The 18,799-nt window shown below is 42.9% G+C and overlaps 1 protein-coding gene across 5 annotated transcripts in view; it reads left to right on the top strand.

Moving 5' to 3' along the window:
• Nucleotides 1–18,799, top strand: part of FLT3 (fms related receptor tyrosine kinase 3) — a 137,785-nt gene that overhangs the window by 81,967 nt on the left and 37,019 nt on the right. For all 5 annotated transcript variants that reach the window (XM_064361709.1, XM_064361711.1, XM_064361712.1 and 2 more), the window contains 7 exons: nt 329–458; nt 2,127–2,254; nt 2,571–2,710; nt 2,809–2,962; nt 4,047–4,215; nt 16,791–16,894; nt 18,329–18,437. In XM_064361709.1, the coding sequence (XP_064217779.1) occupies nt 329–458; nt 2,127–2,254; nt 2,571–2,710; nt 2,809–2,962; nt 4,047–4,215; nt 16,791–16,894; nt 18,329–18,437 (934 nt within the window). The remainder of the gene's footprint in view (nt 1–328; nt 459–2,126; nt 2,255–2,570; nt 2,711–2,808; nt 2,963–4,046; nt 4,216–16,790; nt 16,895–18,328; nt 18,438–18,799) is intronic.

Genomic DNA, 18,799 nt, shown 5'->3' with positions numbered 1-18,799 from the left:
ATATTTGTATTTTCACATGGCTTCACTCGACTGCTTTAGTTAGCTGTGGATCTGTGAAATACCGAAAGAAATCGGCCAAGAGGATAAATGTTGAAGTTGACATTGCAGCCAGAGCTAAATTTAATATAATGGTTGATTTTCTTTTGATGCCTTTAATATTAAATAAATAAATAAATAAATAAATATTTAATGGTTGGTGGAGATGCAGAAGACACTGCTATAGTATAAAATATGAACTTTTCTTAATGACATAGAATCCTTTCTTGAGGGGGCTGCTAAGAAAATTATTTTTAAAATAGTAAAATGTTAATAACTTATGATACTTTAGATACTCTGCTTTACACATTAAGAAGACCTTACTTTAGAAAAATGGAGAACCAGGACGCCCTGGTCTGCATATCTGAGAGCGTTCCAGAGCCGATCGTGGAATGGGTGCTTTGCGACTCACAGGGGGAAAGGTATGACACATCCGTGGTAGCTGCTATTCTCATCATTTCCTTTTGGCCTTTTTCTAATGTAGTTGACATCAAGCTGTATGTAAAATTTAATTTATGCTCATTAAAACGGGAAACTTTGGCTTCTTAAGGTTAAAGAATGATCAATGTGCAGCCGGGTGAGGTGGCTCACCCCTGTAATCCCAGCATTTTGGGAGGCCGAGGCGGGCGGATCACTTGAGGTCAGGAGTTTGAGAGCAGCCTGACCAACATGGTGAAACCCTGTCTCTACTAAAAATACAAAAATTAACCAGGTGTGATGGTCGGCGCCTGTAATCCCAGCTACTCAGGAGGCTGAAGCAGGAGAATCGCTTGAACCTGAGAGGTGGAGGTTGCAGTGAGCAGAGATGGCGCCACTGCACTCCAGCCTGGGCTACAGAGTAAGACTGCATCTCAAAAAATAATAAATAAATAAAACAGAATTGTCAGTGTTGGCTTCACAGGGAGGATGAGGGAGGATTTTTTTTGGTAAGGGGCTTTTTGGAATCCCTCAAAGCAACTGCAGGGCCCTTCCTGGGCATCACGCTATACAAGTCAAAGCCCCTTCACGTTCCAGGATGTTGGCTCCCCGGGCATCTGATTGGGGAAAAAAGAAATAGACTGATTTAAAGTATAATTCTCTTATAAGAAATTCCTTGTGACTAATTGTTTAATTTGTGACTATCCTGTTTGTTCTGGAAAAGCAGTCTAATATCATTGTTTAAAGATATAGAATCTAGAGCCAAATAACTTGGGTTTGAACCCTAGTTTGCTTAGCAGCTGTGTGGCCTTGGACAAGCTACTTAACCTCTTTGTGCCTTATCAGAAGAAAGGGGATGACAAGTACTTATAGGATTGCTATGATGATTAAATGAATTGATATATGTAAAGCACATAGAACAGTGCATGGCAGATAGTAAGTATGGTATAAACGTTTATGTAGTTTTTCATATATGCCAAAGCTGAGTTCCCACAAAATAAAAATTCATGCCATTTGAACTAATTAAAATTTACTAAACAACTTTTTTAAAAAAAGGGACCAAAGAGCAGGAGAAAGAGTAACAAATGCTTTGTTCCAAAGTGGTACCAACATCCGCTTTCTCTGAGGCAGGGAGAGGGGTTTTACTCTGTTGACTACTTGGGAGTCTTGGCTGACTTCCCACGTGGGTGACGCCTTGGCTTTCCTCCTCTGTTCCTATGGGAACTCGGGTGACTTTTGCACCTTTAGCTTCCCTCCCTCTTAACTGCATCCCCTTCAGTGTTGTGAAGAAAAGGATGCCTACCTTGCTAAACTGCATGAAAGCCCAATTTTTCTCTTCTCTCTTTCTTTTTTCCTTTATCTTCTTTCTCATTTTTTCTTTCTTTCCCCATCTTTAAACAACAGCAGCAAAGAGGTCACCAAAGATGGACAATTTAAAACTGTTTTATTATGTAATTCTCCTTAGTGTTATTCTAATTCATTGAGATAATGAGTAACTAGTTAGCTCTCTTATGAGCTCTTGGCTGAAACCATAGATTTGGGATTGTTTACCTTTTGACCTTTTATTTACCATTTGACCCTTAAACTGGCCCTAGAACTTTGTTCTCCTCTTGAGCATTCTTTTGTAATTTTAAAACTTGTTTAGCCAAATGGTACTTATTTTCTAATTGTAGCTGTAAAGAAGAAAGTCCAGCTGTTGTTAAAAAGGAGGAAAAAGTGCTTCATGAATTATTTGGGACGGACATAAGGTGCTGTGCCAGAAATGAACTGGGCAGGGAATGCACCAGGCTGTTCACAATAGGTAACACTATAATATCACGTACTTTCACTTTTGGTGACTATTTCTTAGAAATTACCAGGGACTAACAATAACTGCATAGGTGATCATTCCTTCAGTAATCCTTTCGTTCCTTTAGGCCACAGTAGATGCAATATTATGGATTCTGTGAATGCTGATTTGTTCATAAAAGAGGAGTCAGTCTCTAAAACCTTCTTTTATTAATGTGTTTAGTAATATTTGAGATGATGCTAAAGTCTTTGTTGAGAATGTTCGGGATATCTTTTGTGTTGAGGCAAATCACTTTCTTTTTCTCACTTGGGATGTTTTCATCTCCTAGATCTAAATCAAACTCCTCAGACCACATTGCCACAGTTATTTCTTAAAGTGGGGGAACCCTTATGGATAAGGTGCAAAGCTGTTCATGTGAATTACGAATTCGGGCTCACCTGGGAATTAGAAAACAAAGCACTCCAGGAGGTAATAGGACAAGTTTGTATTCTGAAAATGCAGGAACAATTAACTAATAATCCGGGTTGAAAACATTATTTGCAAACTCTTGTTTTATTATAATCTAGGGCAGCTACTTTGAGATGAGTACCTATTCAACAAACAGAACTATGATAAGGATTCTGTTTGCTTTTGTATCATCAGTGGGAAGAAACGACACTGGATACTACACTTGTTCCTCTTCAAAACATCCCAGTCAATCAGCTTTGGTTACCATCGTAGGTAATGCGGGCTGCTCACACAATCTTTATTCCTATTTTTAGTTACTTTAGTGTGGAATGTGAGGTATGTGGCACAAACTCTGATTTCAGTATAATGCTACTATCAAACACTGAGAAAGAAACAGAGTTAGAATAGCTTTGCAAGATAATCTGCCCACCCTTTTCCTTTTCCCGTTAAACCAGGCCCGCTTGAATGCCACTGTCTTTGCACATGACACATTGTAATGTGACCATCTGTTTGTGTACTTTTATCCTCCAGTAGACTATAAGTTTCCTAAGGACAAGGACAATTCATTCTATCCTTGTAGTCCCAGAACCTGGCACAGAGCCTGACACAAAATAGGCAATAAATACTAGTTTTTAAGAACCAACTAAATGCACCATTAGGGTAGTGATCACTGAGAGACGGTACAAGCCCTTAGATGCGTTGACATTTTGGTGGGCTATGTAGGATCTGAAAATAACCACAATTCAGTAATCTCAGATTAGGGCACAGCCATAATGGAAATGCAAAGAAATGCAGTGATGCTCTTAGCAAATTAATAAGGAAAATGTTCCATAAGACAACCTTGTGAATATTGCTAGCCAGATTGCTCTTTTATTTGTGCCTTGAGTTTATTTTACTCTCTCTCATCGATGAGAGAATGGTGCTGGCTGAGAGCAGGGGCTTCCAGACTCTGTTAGGAGACCCCAAGTGTGTACACGGGCATGGGGGATCCTTTCAACCTTTGGAAATTGTCTGCAAAATCTGTAGATTTATTTATACATTTATCTGGGAAGACAGTCAATTATCTACATCCCATCCTTCCTCCCTCCACCCCTCCCTCCCTTCCTTCCTTCCTTCCTTTTTTCCTTCCTTCCAAAATTTCTTTCAATATTTCTTTACTTCAAAAGATGATGAGCTCAGGCTTAGAACTAGGGATAGAATTCCTGGATTTTCACTTGGATTATCCAGTAGCCTGACCTGCAGCATGCCAACACCTGAGTTTTCCTCTGTTAAACTGATGAATGCAAGTTTATTTTATCTTCTCAATATGTTTCCATATGAATCTCATTAATTCATAAATGCATATTTTTTCTTACAGAAAAGGGATTTATAAATGCTACCAATTCAAGTGAAGATTATGACATTGACCAATATGAAGAGTTTTGTTTTTCCGTCAGGTTTAAAGCCTACCCACAAATCAGATGTACGTGGACTTTCTCTCGAAAATCATTTCCTTGTGAGCAAAAGGGTCTCAAAGACGGATACAGGTGAGATCACAAAGGACTCTAAGGCATCATTTTTAGCATCATTCCCCTTGCTTGTTGCCCTTGAGAAGGACAGTTTGTGTGTGTGTGTGTGGCAGAGTCTCACTCTATCTCCCAGGCTGGAGTGCAGTGGCACGATTTTGGCTCACTGCAACCTCCACCTCCTGGGTTCAAGCAATTCTCTGCCTCAGCCTCCCGAGTAGCTGGGATTACAGGCGACCGCCACCACGTCCGGCTAATTTTTTGTGTTTTTAGTAGAGACAGGGTTTCACCATCTTGGCCAGACTGATCTTGAACTCCTGACCTCATGATCCACCCTCCTTGACCTCCCAAAGTGCTGAGATTACAGGCGTGAGCCACCGTGCCCGGCCAAGGACGACAGTTTTATACTTATGGAAGCAAATTGACATATTATGAGTTTAACTATTATTGAGTTGAAACTGGAGATGAGAAAACAAATAGCAGATGTGAGGATACAGTAGCAGTCTTACCATTGCTTTAGATAATATAGCCTGCTGCATGAAAACAGAAAGAACCGTATTAGTCTGGTCTAGTTTGAGTCTGGTTCTGCGGCATTTTCTGAGTCACGGGGTAGTTACTTCCTGTTTGAGAGTGCAGTGTATAGTACACTAAGTCTCCCCTAAAACATTTGCAGATGATTGAGGAAGTAAAACTCCTTAAAAACAGAAGAACATTACTCATAAGTGTATTGATTTAAATTTTCAAAAAATACACGCAGAAATAACCCAATAATAAATGCTGAAGGAAAATGTTAAATGTTTTTCTGGAGATTTGTATGAGAAACTATGCGGCCGGGCGCTGTGGCTCATGCTTGTAATCCTAGCACTTTGGGAGGCTGAGATGGGTGGATCACCTGAGGTCAGGAGTTCAAGACCAGCCTGGCCATCATGGTGAAACCCCATCTTTAAAAAAAAAAAAAGAAAAGAAACTATGTAAAATTCTTTTTTTTAAAAAAAAAATAATTTTTCTTCTCTTTCTTTCTTTCTTTCTTTTTTTTTTTTTTTTGAGATGAGGTCTTACTCTGTCACCCACACTGTAGTACAGTGGTGCAATCTTGGCTCACTGCAACCTCCACTTCCCAGGCTCAAGTGATCCTCCCACCTCAGCCTCCAAGTAGCTGAGACCACAGGCGCACACCACCATGCCTGACTAATTTTTTGTGTGCTTGGTAGAGACAGGGTTTTGCCATGTTGCACAGGCCGGTCTTGAACTCCTGAGCTCAGGAGATTCACCCCAACTGGGCCTCCCAAAGTGCTAGGGTTACAGGCATGAGCCACCGCACCCAGCCACAAGATTCTCCTAAGGGAGGAATTCTGCATTCCTTCTTTGGAAAACAAAAAACAACTTTCCCCTGTATCTTCTATAGTTATGACATCTCTTACCTCTTTAATGCTATAGAACATGGTTTTGGACTAGACTATAAGAGACTGAGATGCACGTGTTATCTTTCAAACAAGTCAATGAACTAGAATAAATCATCGTTTCTCAGCATATGGTCTGTTGATCAACTATATAAGAATCATCTGAGCAAATGTTTAAAATGTGGATTTCTGACTCCCAGTCCAGACCTGCTGACTCAAAACTGGGGAAAACACTCAGATTCTGCTTTTTTAATGAGAACCTTTGGTGATTCCTATTACAGGTCTAGATCTGTGCTGTCCAGTACAGTAGCCACACGTGTACTGAGAGCTTGAAATGTGTCTGGTCCAAACTGAGATGTACTCTAATTGTAAAATACACGCTAGATTTTGAAGATTTAGTTTGAAAAAAAAAGGATGTAAAATATATCATTAATAATTTTCATATTGACTGGGCTCTGTGGGTCACACCTGTAATCCCAGCACTTTGGGAGGCCAAGATGGGTGGATTGCTTGAGCCTCGGAGTTTGAGACCAGCCTGGGCAACATGCAAAACCCCATCTCTACAAAAATAGAAAAGTGAGTTGAGTGTGCTGGTGTACATCTTTAGTCCCAGCTACTTGGGAGGCTGAGGTTGGAGGATTGATTGAGCCCAGGTGGTCGAGGCTGTAGTAGCCGTGATCACGCCACCGAACCCCAGCCTGGATGACAGAGCAAGACCCTGCCACAAAAAGAAAAAAACAATAATAAGAGAATAAAAATAATTGTTATATTGGCTATATATTAAAATGATAGTATTTTGGATATATTGCATTAAATGAAATCTATTATTGAACTTAATTTCACCTGCTTCCTTTTATTTTATGTAGCTAATAGAATTTGTAAATGAGGTACAAGGCTTGCAGTTGTGACCCACATTATATTGAACTGGATAGCAATGTTATACATGAAGACTAGGAGTTCTTTTCACCTTGATTCTGCTAAGTGTTTCATGATTATTGTGCTAACTCTTCATACCTAAAAGGGATTTGTAACTGGTCCTTGCTGGGACTTTTAGAATCTCAGTGCAGGGTTTGCATGGAATTGTCTACCGTCTCTTACTCAAACCCCCCAATGTTCAGAGCATTTATTTTTAAGGTAATTAAGAATGCATACTTGGCTGGGCGTGGTAACTCACACCTGTAATCCCAACAGTTTGGGAGGCTGAGGTGGGTGGATCACTTGAGGTTAGCAGTTTGAGATCAGCCTTGCCAACATGGTGAAACCCAGTCTCTAATAAAAATACAAAAAAATAGTCTGGTGTGGTGGTGGGTGCCTGTATTTCCAGCTACTTGGGAGGCTGAGGCAGGAGAATTATTTGAACCTGGGAGGTGGAGGTTGCAGTGAGCCAAGATCAAGCCATTGCACTGCAGCCTGGGCAACAACAGCAAAACTGTCTCAAAAAGAAAAAAATGCAGACTGATCTGGGAGCTGACTGAAACATACTCCCCCAAACTCAGGGTTTGTCAACAGTGGCGCTGCTGACATGTTGAGCTGGATAACTGTCTGTTGTGGAGGTCTGTCCCATGCTCTGCAGGATACTTTCCAGCCTCCCTGGCCTCCTCCCACTGGATGCCAGGAGCACATTCCCTTTTCTCAGTGTGACAACCAAAAATATCTTGACGCTGTCAAATTGAAAAAAATAAATTTTGGGGGGGAACCTTTGCCTTAAAGGCATCACCCCAGCCGGGCGCGGTGGCTCACGCCTATAATCCCAGCACTTTGGGAGGCCGAGGTGGGTGGATCACGAGGTCAAGAGATCGAGACCATCCTGGTCAACATGGTGAAACCCTGTCTCTACTAAAAATACAAAAAAATTAGCTGGGCATGGTGGCGCGTGCCTATAATCCCAGCTACTCAGGAGGCTGAGGCAGGAGAATTGCCTGAACCCAGGAGGCGGAGGTTGCGGTGAGCCAAGATCGAGCCATTGCACTCCAGCCTGGGCAACAAGAGCGAAACTCCATCTCAAAAAAAAAAAAAAAAAAAAAAAGCCATCACCCCACAGTCAAAAGCTCCTATTTAGAACCGTTGAGCTTTTTTTTTTTTTTTTTGAGACAAAGTCTCGCTCTGTCACTCAGACTGGAGTGCAGTGGCATGATCTCGGCTCACTGCAACCTCATCCTCCTGGGTTCAAGTGATTCTTTTGTCTCAACCTCCCGAGTAGCTAGGATTATAGGTGCCTGCCACCATGCCCGGCTAATTTTTTTTAGTTTTAATAGAGACGGGGTTTCTTCATGTTGGCCAGGCTGGTCTTGAATGCTTGACCTCAAGTGATCCAACTGCCTCGGCCTCCCAAAGTGCCGGGATTACAGGCGTGAGCCACCATGCCTGGCCCATCAAGCTTTTAAACGTAGAAGGTTGGGAAGTCAGCCCCTCCCTACCCTAGTTGACTTGATTACCACTTGGCCTGTATTCAGAAGGAAATCAGTGTATCACTGTCCCCTCTCTCCTTTGTATCCTCTCCCCATGTTAGATAAGCTCTTAGCATTATGGGAATCTCTTCTGAACCAGATTCAAAGACATAAGGGTTCAATTCAATTTAGTTAAACAAACATTACTTTAATATCCTCTTGATGGGTGTGATGCTGTGAGGGGCTGCAAGAGTGAATAAGGTAATGTCGCTCTCCCTCTCCCATCAAAATGCACACAGATTGCTACTGTGCTAGTGAAATCTGGTATAACCTTTTGAGATTTTACACAATCACCAATTGGGGTGATTGGTGATATGTCACTGATACATGGGTCATGGGTCAATGGAGTGGGCTAGTTCATTTAGTTTCATTCCATGGCCACAATCCATACCCAGGTTGTTATCCTATAGAGGCAGACGAATGAATTAGGGGAGATCCTGACTCCTGTAGCATTTTGTACCTCACTCATTCCTACTTACCTGGTAACAGAGTTGTATGTCGCATCTCACCAGGGAGTTCATAAACTCTAAGAATAGGTATGCTACCATTTCTTTATCATTGTACAATGCTTTGTTCAGTGTGTGTTTAATAAATGAATGAATTCATCATCATACCTGGAATGCAGCTCACAGTGCATAGTCTGGGCCAAAGATGAGTCAACAGCATTCTCTTCACCACAAGGACCACGCACGTGGCTCTTAGCACAACACTCAATACTCAGTGTTGATTGTATTTAAAAGTTTTTGAAGAGCTACAGTGTTTGTGCTAGTGATGTGCGTTGTTGCTACTAACAACATACCAGGTATTATGGGCCACTGACAACACATGCAAAGGAAAGATGGACCCTCCTTCTTCATGAAACATGCTCAAAATACTGAACAAGAAAGAAACAACAAAAAATGTGAACACACCTCTGAGTGCTCTAAATGTCTTTTCCTCTCCACATGAGGCTCTATGTCGAGATGGGGATGGCAGATTAGATTATAGTCAGGGGTCATTTCAACTTTTCATTCATTTCTTGCTGCTTTTTTTTTTTTTTTTAAGAGATGGGGTTTCACTGTGTTAGCCAGGATGGTCTTGAACTCCTGACCTCAAGTGATATGCTCACCTCAGCCTCCCAAAGTGCTGGGATTACAGGCTTGAAACACTGCATTTGGCCCTTGTGATCTGCCCACCTCTGCCTCCCAATGTGCTGGGATTACAGGTGTGAGCCACCGCACCCGGCCTGCTTTTCTGTCGCCCACTCTGGAGTGCAGTGGAATAATCCCAGCTCACTGCAACCTCCATCTCCTGGATTCTAGTGATTCTTCTGCCTCAGCCTCCCTAGTAGCTGGGATTACAGGTGTGCACCGCCCCACCCAGCTAATTTTTTTACATTTTTTGTGGAGACAGGGTTTCGCCCTGTTAGCCAGGCTGGTCTTGAACTCCTGACCTCAAGTGATATGCTCACCTCAGCCTCCCAAAGTGCTGGGATTACAGGCTTGAAACACTGCATTTGGCCCTTCTTTTTGCTTTTTAAAGACAGGGTTGCACAATGTTGCCCAGGTTGGATTCTAACTCCAGGGCTCAAGTGATCCTCCTGCCTCAGCCTCCTGAGTAGCTACAACTCATTGTGTGCCACTGCCCCCATCTTTCTTTTTGACTTTTTATTATAGAAAGTTTCAAATTTACTAATAAGCTGAAATAATAGTGTGTGAGCATTCTTTACCTAACATCTAGATTCAGTAATGTAATTGAACTGAATTTGGTTTGGGAAGTACAGTATTTTAATCAGGTATCAAGATTTTACAGGCAAAGTGATGCAATTTCTAAAACTCTGTAACTGAAAGGCCCCTGTAATAACACTACCCTGAAAAAACTTTGGTGCGGTCATGGCGTGTGCACCAGAAATCTCTCAGCTTCCCCACTTTCCTGGCTTCATTTCTCCAATTTACTTCCTCAAATATTACGGTAAAGTTTACTAGGATTTGCCTTTACATGTTTACATTTTATTAAATTATAACTTTCTAGCCATCCAGGTGTCCTGGTCCTGATTAAGGTTTTCAGAATATTTCAGCCATTAGCTTGTATAATTTCCTATCTCTACAGACTTAATTACAAATACCAGATCTATCTCAACTTTTCTCACTTTCATGGGAGAAAAAAGGAATGGGATTGTTGTAATTACTTAGTAATCTCGTCTGAAAGATTCTCTTTAGACTTGCCTAAGCCTTATGTTTTCCTTCTCCCTGAAATATTTAATTTTCCACTCTGTGAATCTAAGTTTTGCACACCGTAGGCACTGACGGAGTGCTTGTAGCCGTGTGGTGGTCCTTTGGGTTCTGGGTGGTGAGCCAGGGTTCTGCTCAGAACTGTAAACTGAAAAGCAGGCTGTCACATACAATGAGTGACATGCAATCAAGGAAGATTATGGAGCCTGGGGAGGAGCTTTTTTTTTCTTTTCCCTATTTTCTGAAGGAGTTGAGCCTTGAGCATAGACAGAAAGAAGGGAAAATGAGGGAAAAGTGAGTCTAGTGAAATACCAGCAGCTCCTACCTAAATCCCATTCCCATTCACTTCTGCAGTTTGGCACAGCATTCCTGGCTACAGGTCTTCCCAAGACCCCACTCGGTTGTAAGTTATTAACCACAGCTTATGAAGCCATTCAGTGAGAATAAAAGATCCTTCTTTGAGCTCTTATCATGTCCTGTAGGTGCATTATCTCATTTAATCCTCATAATCCCATTTATGAACTGTGGAAATTTATGCTAAATTACTTGCCCAATCATAGAAGGAAAAGCCAGTACCCTTTATTCATTCTTTTTTTCTGAAATTGCCTTAAAAAAGAAAACACCCATAATTCCACTGCCAGAGATAACATTGCAGAGTTTTTCTATGTAACCACCATGATAGAAACATACAGTGTGGATCTTTGTACAAACAGCAAATAATGTACCATTTGTAATCTGATTTTTCACTTAAAATATATCATGAGTATCTTTCTATATTCATAAGTATGTTGTTATATCTACCTTATTGTTTTAATGGCTGCATAGAATTCCACTTTTAAAATTTTATTTTAGAATAAAATGAAAAAAATTTTATTTTAACTAACTCCTGTTGATGGGCATCAACTTCTTTTTCCCTTCTCTTTCTTTGAAATTAAAAAAAAAATTATTATTCTTTGTAGAGATGGGGTCTTGCTATGTTGCCCAGGCTGGAGTGCAGTATGTACTCATAGGTGTGATCATAGTGCAGGCTACCTCGGAATCCTGGGCTCAAGCCATCCTCTTTCCTCAGCCTCCTGAGTAGCTGGGATTACAGGCATGAACCACCAAGCCGGGCTCTATTTATTTTGATGTGATTTTCACACTTACGTGTAGTCTAGACTAAAGCTTCTAAATTTCATTATTATTTGAAATGATTACTGGACTTAATATGCCTCACAGTAATGATACTCCAACACATCTTTTGTGTTTACTATGTGCTAGACGCTATTGTAAACACCTTATACATAAATGCTTTTTTATCTTGAAAATTTCTCCAAAAACCATATGAGGTAGATAGTATTATTATCTTCATTTCACAGAAAAGGAAACTGAAGTACAGAGAGATGAACTGACTTGCCCAAGTTCACACCACCAGGCAATGGCAGAGTTGGGATTCCAGCGGCAGCAGGGAGCTTCAAAGTCTGTGTTCTGAACCATTTCACTGTATTGCCTCTTGACCCTTATTCTTTTCAAAACTGTGAGATTTTTTACACAGAAAATAGAAATGCATACACCTGTTTTTTTTTCTTTCTTGAGACGGGGTCTTGCTCTGTTGCCCAGGCTGGAGTGCAGTGGTGTGATCTCGGCTTACTGTAACCTCTGCCTCCTGGGTTCAAGTGATTCTCCTGCCTCAGCCTTCCGAGTAGCAGGGACTACAGATGTGTGCCATATCACCCGGCTAATTTTTGCACTTCTAGCAGAGACAGGGTTTCGTCATCTTGGCCAGGCTGGTATCAAACTCCTGACCTCAAGTGATCTGCCCACCTCAACCTCCCAAAGTGCTGAGATTACAGGCATGAGCCACTTCACCTGGTCCTGCTATTGAGTCTTAAGTGGTTGTACACTCCCAGGCTTGTCAGCTCCACTGAAATCAAATAAAAATAAGCATGGCGTTATACAGAGAAATATGAACTCATCAGCACACCCCTCCCCATGCAACTTTAACTCAGGACAGAAACTTGAAAAGATCAGATTCAACTTTAGCCAGGCTGTGTTCACCCAGCCCCGCTGACTGCAGCCTGGGGGAAATGCGATGCCTGGGCCTCCTGGTGGCTGTCCCTTGGTGCTATGTAAAGCCACCTTTGGTCTTGTCAGCTCTTTATTTTCCTGTTCCAGAAGCTCTCAGTTTCCCCAGTACAAGCTTTATTATTCTTTGCATTCTGATTCGACTTCAATAGTCCCGTGCTCTTTGGATAAAGCATTTTTTACTTTTTAGTTTAAATTACTCCCTAAGGTGTTGGAAAGAGCCTGCCCCTTCTCAATCCCTACCCTCTAGGTGCTAAATGAAAAATAAAAAATGACTTGCATTTTGAGTACAGAGAAGACATCTTTTTTTTTTGAGATGGAGTCTCACTCTTGTTGCCCCGGTTAGAGTTCAGTGACACAGTCTTGGCTCACTGCAGCCTCTGCCTCTTGGTTGCAAACAATTCTCGTGCCTCAGCCTCCAGAGCAGCCGAGATACAGGTGTGCACCACCATGTCGGCTAATTTTTATTTCTTTTTTTTTTCTTTTTTTAGTTTTTTATATTTTTAGTAGACGGGGTTTCAGTATGTTGGCCAGGCTGGTCTCCAACTCCTGACCTCAAGGGATCCGCCTCCCTTGGCCTTCCAAAGTGCTGGGATTACAGGCATGAGCCATCGTGCCCAGCCAAGAAACCCCTTTTCATAGTTGTAGTAAGAACACTTCTTAGACGCTGAGTTATTGTTTCACTGTAAACTCAAATGTCCTGACCTCCCTCTCTTGCCGGCTGGCCATTTGTAGAAAACCCCTAGGGGAAAGAGGAAGCTTTGCATCTCCCAATCAGCCTAATTGGTTAGTCCCCTTGGAATTCCCAGGGGCTCAGGACACAGTTGTCACTGCAGTTGTCCTTGTTTCCAGGGCTAACTATCAAAGCAGGAGGAAAAGCAGTTTAAAGTGACCTGGATATTCAATTTTGCGTTCCTGCTATTTATGTGACCAATTTCCTACCTGGAGTTTGTTCAGAAGAGTGAAAAATATTTCAGGTGCTCTCCCTTCTAAACCGTGGCAAACCATACTCCAGTAAGACAGCACAGAAGACTGAGGAAGAAAAACGTTTATGAAACATTTTGCTTGGGTCTACCTCATGATACGATTGCACGGGTTGTTCTTTTTCCACTGGATTGACTGGTCCCTGGTGAGCCACACTGGCTTTCTCTGTTATCGCCTCTCTTCTCCTTTTTCAGGACTCTGGCCATTGTACAGAGAGAATTACACTTTCTCTGCTAGAAGCTCACATCTTTCTTCTCTTGGGCCAGTTCCACGTGGGCCTCGTCCACACTGCCTTCCTGAGGTCGGGCACTTGCTCGGCGCTCTGTTTCCTCTTCTCCTTCCTGGAGCTGTAATCCGGCTTTCCCCCATCTTTCTATTGTTTCCACTTCACCAGTGATTTCCTCCTTGTTGTCCAGAAGTAGGTCAGGATAAGACATTCTCCTTTTTTACTTCTTCAGGCTTCTTGTTAACAAAGCAAAACAAGCTTAAACACGTTGTTCAATGATCAGCATTTTTTTTTTTTCTTTGAGGCTGGGCCTTGCTCTGTTTCCCAGGCTGGAGTGCAGTGGCGCTAGTGATTCCCCTACCTTGACCGCCGAGTAGCTGGGACCACAGGTGTGTGCCATCACACCCAGCTAATTAAAAAAAAAAATCTGTAGAGACAAGGTCTTGCCATGTTGCCCAGGCTGAGTTCAAACTCCTGGGCTCAAGTAATCCACCCTCCTTGGCCTCTCAGAGTGCTGGGATTACAAATGTCAGCCCTCACACCTGCCCAAAGTTCAGCTTTTAACTGCTTGAAACTTTTGATAGGTCAGAGAGATGAATTCTGTCATTCACTATACACAGAATTACCTTGGCTTAGGAGTTCAGGGCACAGAACATTGGTGTCACATAAATGTGGGCTCAAAAGCTGCAATTATGCAGTGGTGGTTTGTGGATTTTTTTTTAGAGATGGGATCTCACTAGGTTGCCCAGGCTGGACTCAAACTCCTGGCCTCAAGCAATCCATCTGCCTCAGCCTCCCAAAGTGTTGGGATTACAGGCATGTTTTGAGTCTTGGGGATCAACTGGGATTCTCTTCTCCCCTTTATCTTATGTATCCAATCCAGCCCCTGCCATTTCTTTTTTTCTGGTGCCTCTTGGGTTTGCTCTTTTCTCTCCTTGCCTCTCTGACTCCTCTTGTCACACTCCGAAACCTCAAACCTGAACTTTTACTTCCCCTATCACAGAAACTTCCCACACTCTTAACTGCTTATTGCCCCCTACCTTCACCACCAAACTGTAAATTCTGTGAGAACAGAAACCCAATTTTTTGTTTTTGCTGTTTTGTCCTCAATTTCCATCACAGTCAGGTTCTAACATTGACAGTTGAATGAAAGAGTTAGTTATTGGGTTGCTACAGCTGCCTTTAAACTTCCAGTAAACTTTTGCTGCCATCAGCGAGTGAACATAAAATAGTGTTCCAGGCCGAGGCACTGTGACTCATGCCTGTTATCCCAGCACTTTGGGAGGCCGAGGTGGGAGGATGGCTTGAGGCCAGGAATTTGAGACCAGCTTGGGCAACATAATGAGACCCCATCTCTACAGAAAAATTACATAGAATAAAATGAAAGTAAGGCTGGTGCAGTGGCTCATGCTGTAATCCTAGCACTTTGGGAAGCCAAGGCGAGAGGATCACATGAGGTCAGGAGTTCAAGACAAGCCTGGCCAACATGGCAAAACCCCGTCTCTACAAAAAATACAAACATTAGCCGAATGTGGTGGCGTGTGCCTGTAATCCCAGCTGCTTGGGAGGCTGAGGCAGGGGAATTGCTTGAACCCGGGAGGCGGAGGTTGTAATGAGCCAAGATCGCTCCATTGCACTCCAGCCTGGGCTACCGAGTGAGACTTCGTATCAATCAATCAATCAATCAATAAAATAAGTAAATAAAATACTGTTCATGATACTCTGCTCCTGGGAGAGGCTCACCGTTCCTCCCCACTGCGGCCCTATGACTTCCCATCTGGCGCCTTCAGTCGCTGCTTTGTCTCCTCCTTGGACGCCTTTTCTTTTGCCCTCTCATGAAAACCAACTCATTTGTGAGGATCCAGCTCGAGCTCTGCCTCCTTTCTGAAGCCCCGGAAACTTTCCCACGGACACAGACCTCTGCCTTCTCTGATTGCCTGCTAGCCTTCAGTTTAATGCTTTAACTATTCCACTTGCATGGGTCCTGCCCACCCACTTGATTTATGGTATCTTTGAGGACAGGAGCTGTACTCCTTAGGTCTTCTGCATCCTCCACGCACCTCGTCCAAAGCTGCATCCGCTCTGGCTCGCCTTCCTAACCTGCCAGGCATGGTCTTTCTGTTTTTAAACTTTAAGTAGGCTATGTGGAGGTCGAATTAGATATCTTCTGACAAGCCTTAGATTTCTTTTTCTGTTTTAAGGGAAATTTTTTCTTTTTCTCCAATTTCGTTACTGTGAGTGCATGAAGGCACATTCAACAGCTCCTTGTTCCCCTGCCTCTCCTGCACCACCCAACATCTCACTGCAGTGTTCAGCAACCCACAGGCCTGCTGGTCGTGGTGGACAGTCCCCAAGATCAGGTTATCTGTGTCAGAATATTGAGTGGTTGATGAGTGCTCCAGGTAGGCACTAGAGCCTGCTGAGACCACTCAGGTTACTGCACAAGCACAGTCAATTTGAGCCCTCATCACGGTTCATTGCTATTTAAGTTAAGGATTGGTGAGAGGTTCTGCCTTTTACCATCATTTCAGGAAGCAGGACAGCTACAGCAGAAGTCCCCAATGTTTTTGGCACCAGGAATTGATTTCGTGGAAGACAATTTTTCCATAGATTGGGGGTAGGGGGATGGTTTCGGGATGAAACTATTTCACCTCAGATCATCGGGCATTAGATTCTCATAAGGAGCACATGATCTGGATCCCTGGCATGTGCAATTCACAATAGAGTTTGCACTCCTGTGAGCATCTAATGCCTCTGCTGATCTGACAGGAGGCGGTAAAGCTCGCTTGCCTGCTGCTCACTTCCTGCTGTAGCGCCATTCCTAACAGGCAATGGACAGGTACCAGCCTGCAGCCCGGGGGTTGGGGACCTCTGAACTACAGGCTCCTCCACCTGCACAAGTTTTGAGAAGTTAGTCTATGCAGAACAAGAAGGGCAGGAACTTTGTCTCGCTGAGGATCTTCCACCAATCCCAACTCTTAATGTGCGTATGACTATCATCTTTTAAGATGCAGATTCTGAGCCAGTGATCTGAAATCTTGTATTTGTAACAAGCTCCCAGATGATACCAATGGTGATGCTGATGCTGCCTGTCTGTGGACCACACTTTGAGTAGACGGGTCTAGAATATGGACATCTCCCTTTCCAGCGAACTTTAGCAAGTGGGGAGCATTTCAAGAAAGCCTCCTCCCATGCATGCTGTCATTGGTTGCAGCATTTCTTGTAGCAATCGGGCTAAATCTGTCTTTAATTCTTTTCCAAACAGCATATCCAAGTTTTGCAACCATAAGCACCAGCCAGGAGAATATATATTCCATGCAGAAAATGATGATGCCCAATTTACCAAAATGTTCACACTGAATATAAGAAGTAAGTTAAATGGTCAAGAATTTAATTTTTATCTTTTAATTCCTTAACTCTGTATTAGTCTTAACTAGGAGGAGCTAAGTAATGGCTTAGAAGAGATAGTACAAAACTGTTTTTGTGCCGGGCACAGTGGTTCATGCCTGTAATCTCAGCACTTTGAGAGGCCAAGGCGGGCAGGTCACCTGAGGTCAGGAGTTCAAGACCAGCCTGGCCAACATGGTGAAACCCCATCTTTAAAAAAACAAAACAAACAACTGTTTTTATATGCTGAAGTGTTTTCAAATTTTACTCTCAGATCTACTGGCATTGGTCATATATCTCTTTACTTTTTATCTTATTTGTTTTGTTTCTTTTTTTTTTTTTTTTAAGACAGGGTTTCACCATGTTGGCCAGGCTGGTCTTGAACTCCTGACCTCAGGTGATCCGCCTGCCTCAGCCTCCCAAAGTGTTGCGATTACAGGCGTGAGCCACCACGCCCGGCCTTTGTTTCATTTTTTTAAGACTGAGTCTCTATCACACGGTCTGGGGTGCCATGGCATGGTCATGGATCCCTGTAGCTTCAAACTCCTGGGCTCAAGTGATCCTCCCACCTAAGCCTCCTGAGTAGCTGGGACTACAGGCACATGCTACCATGCTCAGCTAATTTTAAAAACATTTTCGTAGAGAGGGGGCCCCCCTTTGTTGCCCAGGTTGATCTCAAACTCCTGGCCTCAAGGAATCCTCACACCTTGGCCTCCCAAAGTGCTAGGATTACAGGTGACAGCCACCGCATCTGGTCACTTATCTCTTTCTATGTTTATCCTCAGAAGCTGAAAGGTTTATTTCACTTTGTCTCTGAATATGAATTAGTGTGGGGACTTTATTGATTTTAGTATTTTAAAAGGTCATGTTAAGGAAAGGCTGAAAGTCATTTTATCTCTCAGTTATTTGTTTTTAATAATTTTCATTTCTTTGGCTTATAAAACAATGAGATGTCCAACTTCTCCTGAAGCCAAGAATCGTTTTAAGGTGTGCAAGCAGGTGGAGGTCTATACATGGATTCTCTCCAGGGGAGGCAGGCAGTGGAAAAATGGTGTGTAGCAGAGAGGTGTTGAGGCTGCCCAACCAGAAGGTTGCATGGCAAGGAGGAAAGAAGAAATAACCAGAGGTCTGGAGGCATTCTGAATGAGACATCCTCCCAGAAGCACAAATTGCCCTGGAGTAAATGGGTAGCCTGCACCGAAGGCAACTTTGAAACTATTTCCAGAAAGTACCATAGTCTGTGGCCTTATTTTATTTTATTGTTTTCAGAGACAGGGTCTTGCTGTGTTGCCCAGGCTGGTCTTGAACTCCTGGGCACATGCGATCCTCCCACCTTGGCTTCACAAAGTGTTGGTATTATAGGAGTGAACCACTATGTCCGGCCAGTGAGCTTGTTTCATACATTCTTTTCTGTAGGGAAACCTCAAGTGCTCGCGGAAGCATCAGCAAGTCAGGCGTCCTGTTCCTCAGATGGATACCCATTACCATCTTGGACCTGGAAGAAGTGTTCAGACAAGTCTCCCAAGTAATAAGGACATTGATATCTCTTACTATGGAAGAACATAAAACTCTCTGACATACTGACTGTTTCATGAATACAGTTTAAGAAGAAATGATGAAAGACTTAAAATGCTCGCCTTCTGAATCAACCATAATTCTCAATGGTCATAGATTGTTTCTGATAACTTATACAGGATGAATCTCTCTCTTTTTTTTTTTTGAGACAGAGTCTTGCTCTGTCGCCAGGCGTCAGGCTGGAGTGCGGTGGCGCTATCTCGGCTCACTGCAACCTCCCCCTCCCGGGTTCAAGCAATTCTCCTGCCTTAGCCTCCCTAGTAGCTGGGACTACAGGCGCACGCCACCACGCCCAGCTAATTTTTGTATTTT

Source organism: Aotus nancymaae, unplaced genomic scaffold, assembly GCF_030222135.1.
Source record: "Aotus nancymaae isolate 86718 unplaced genomic scaffold, 86718_ANA_hifiasm-v0.15.2.pri h1tg000043l, whole genome shotgun sequence".
Lineage (NCBI taxonomy): Eukaryota > Metazoa > Chordata > Mammalia > Primates > Aotidae > Aotus > Aotus nancymaae.
This window is presented reverse-complemented; position numbering and strand designations above follow the sequence as displayed.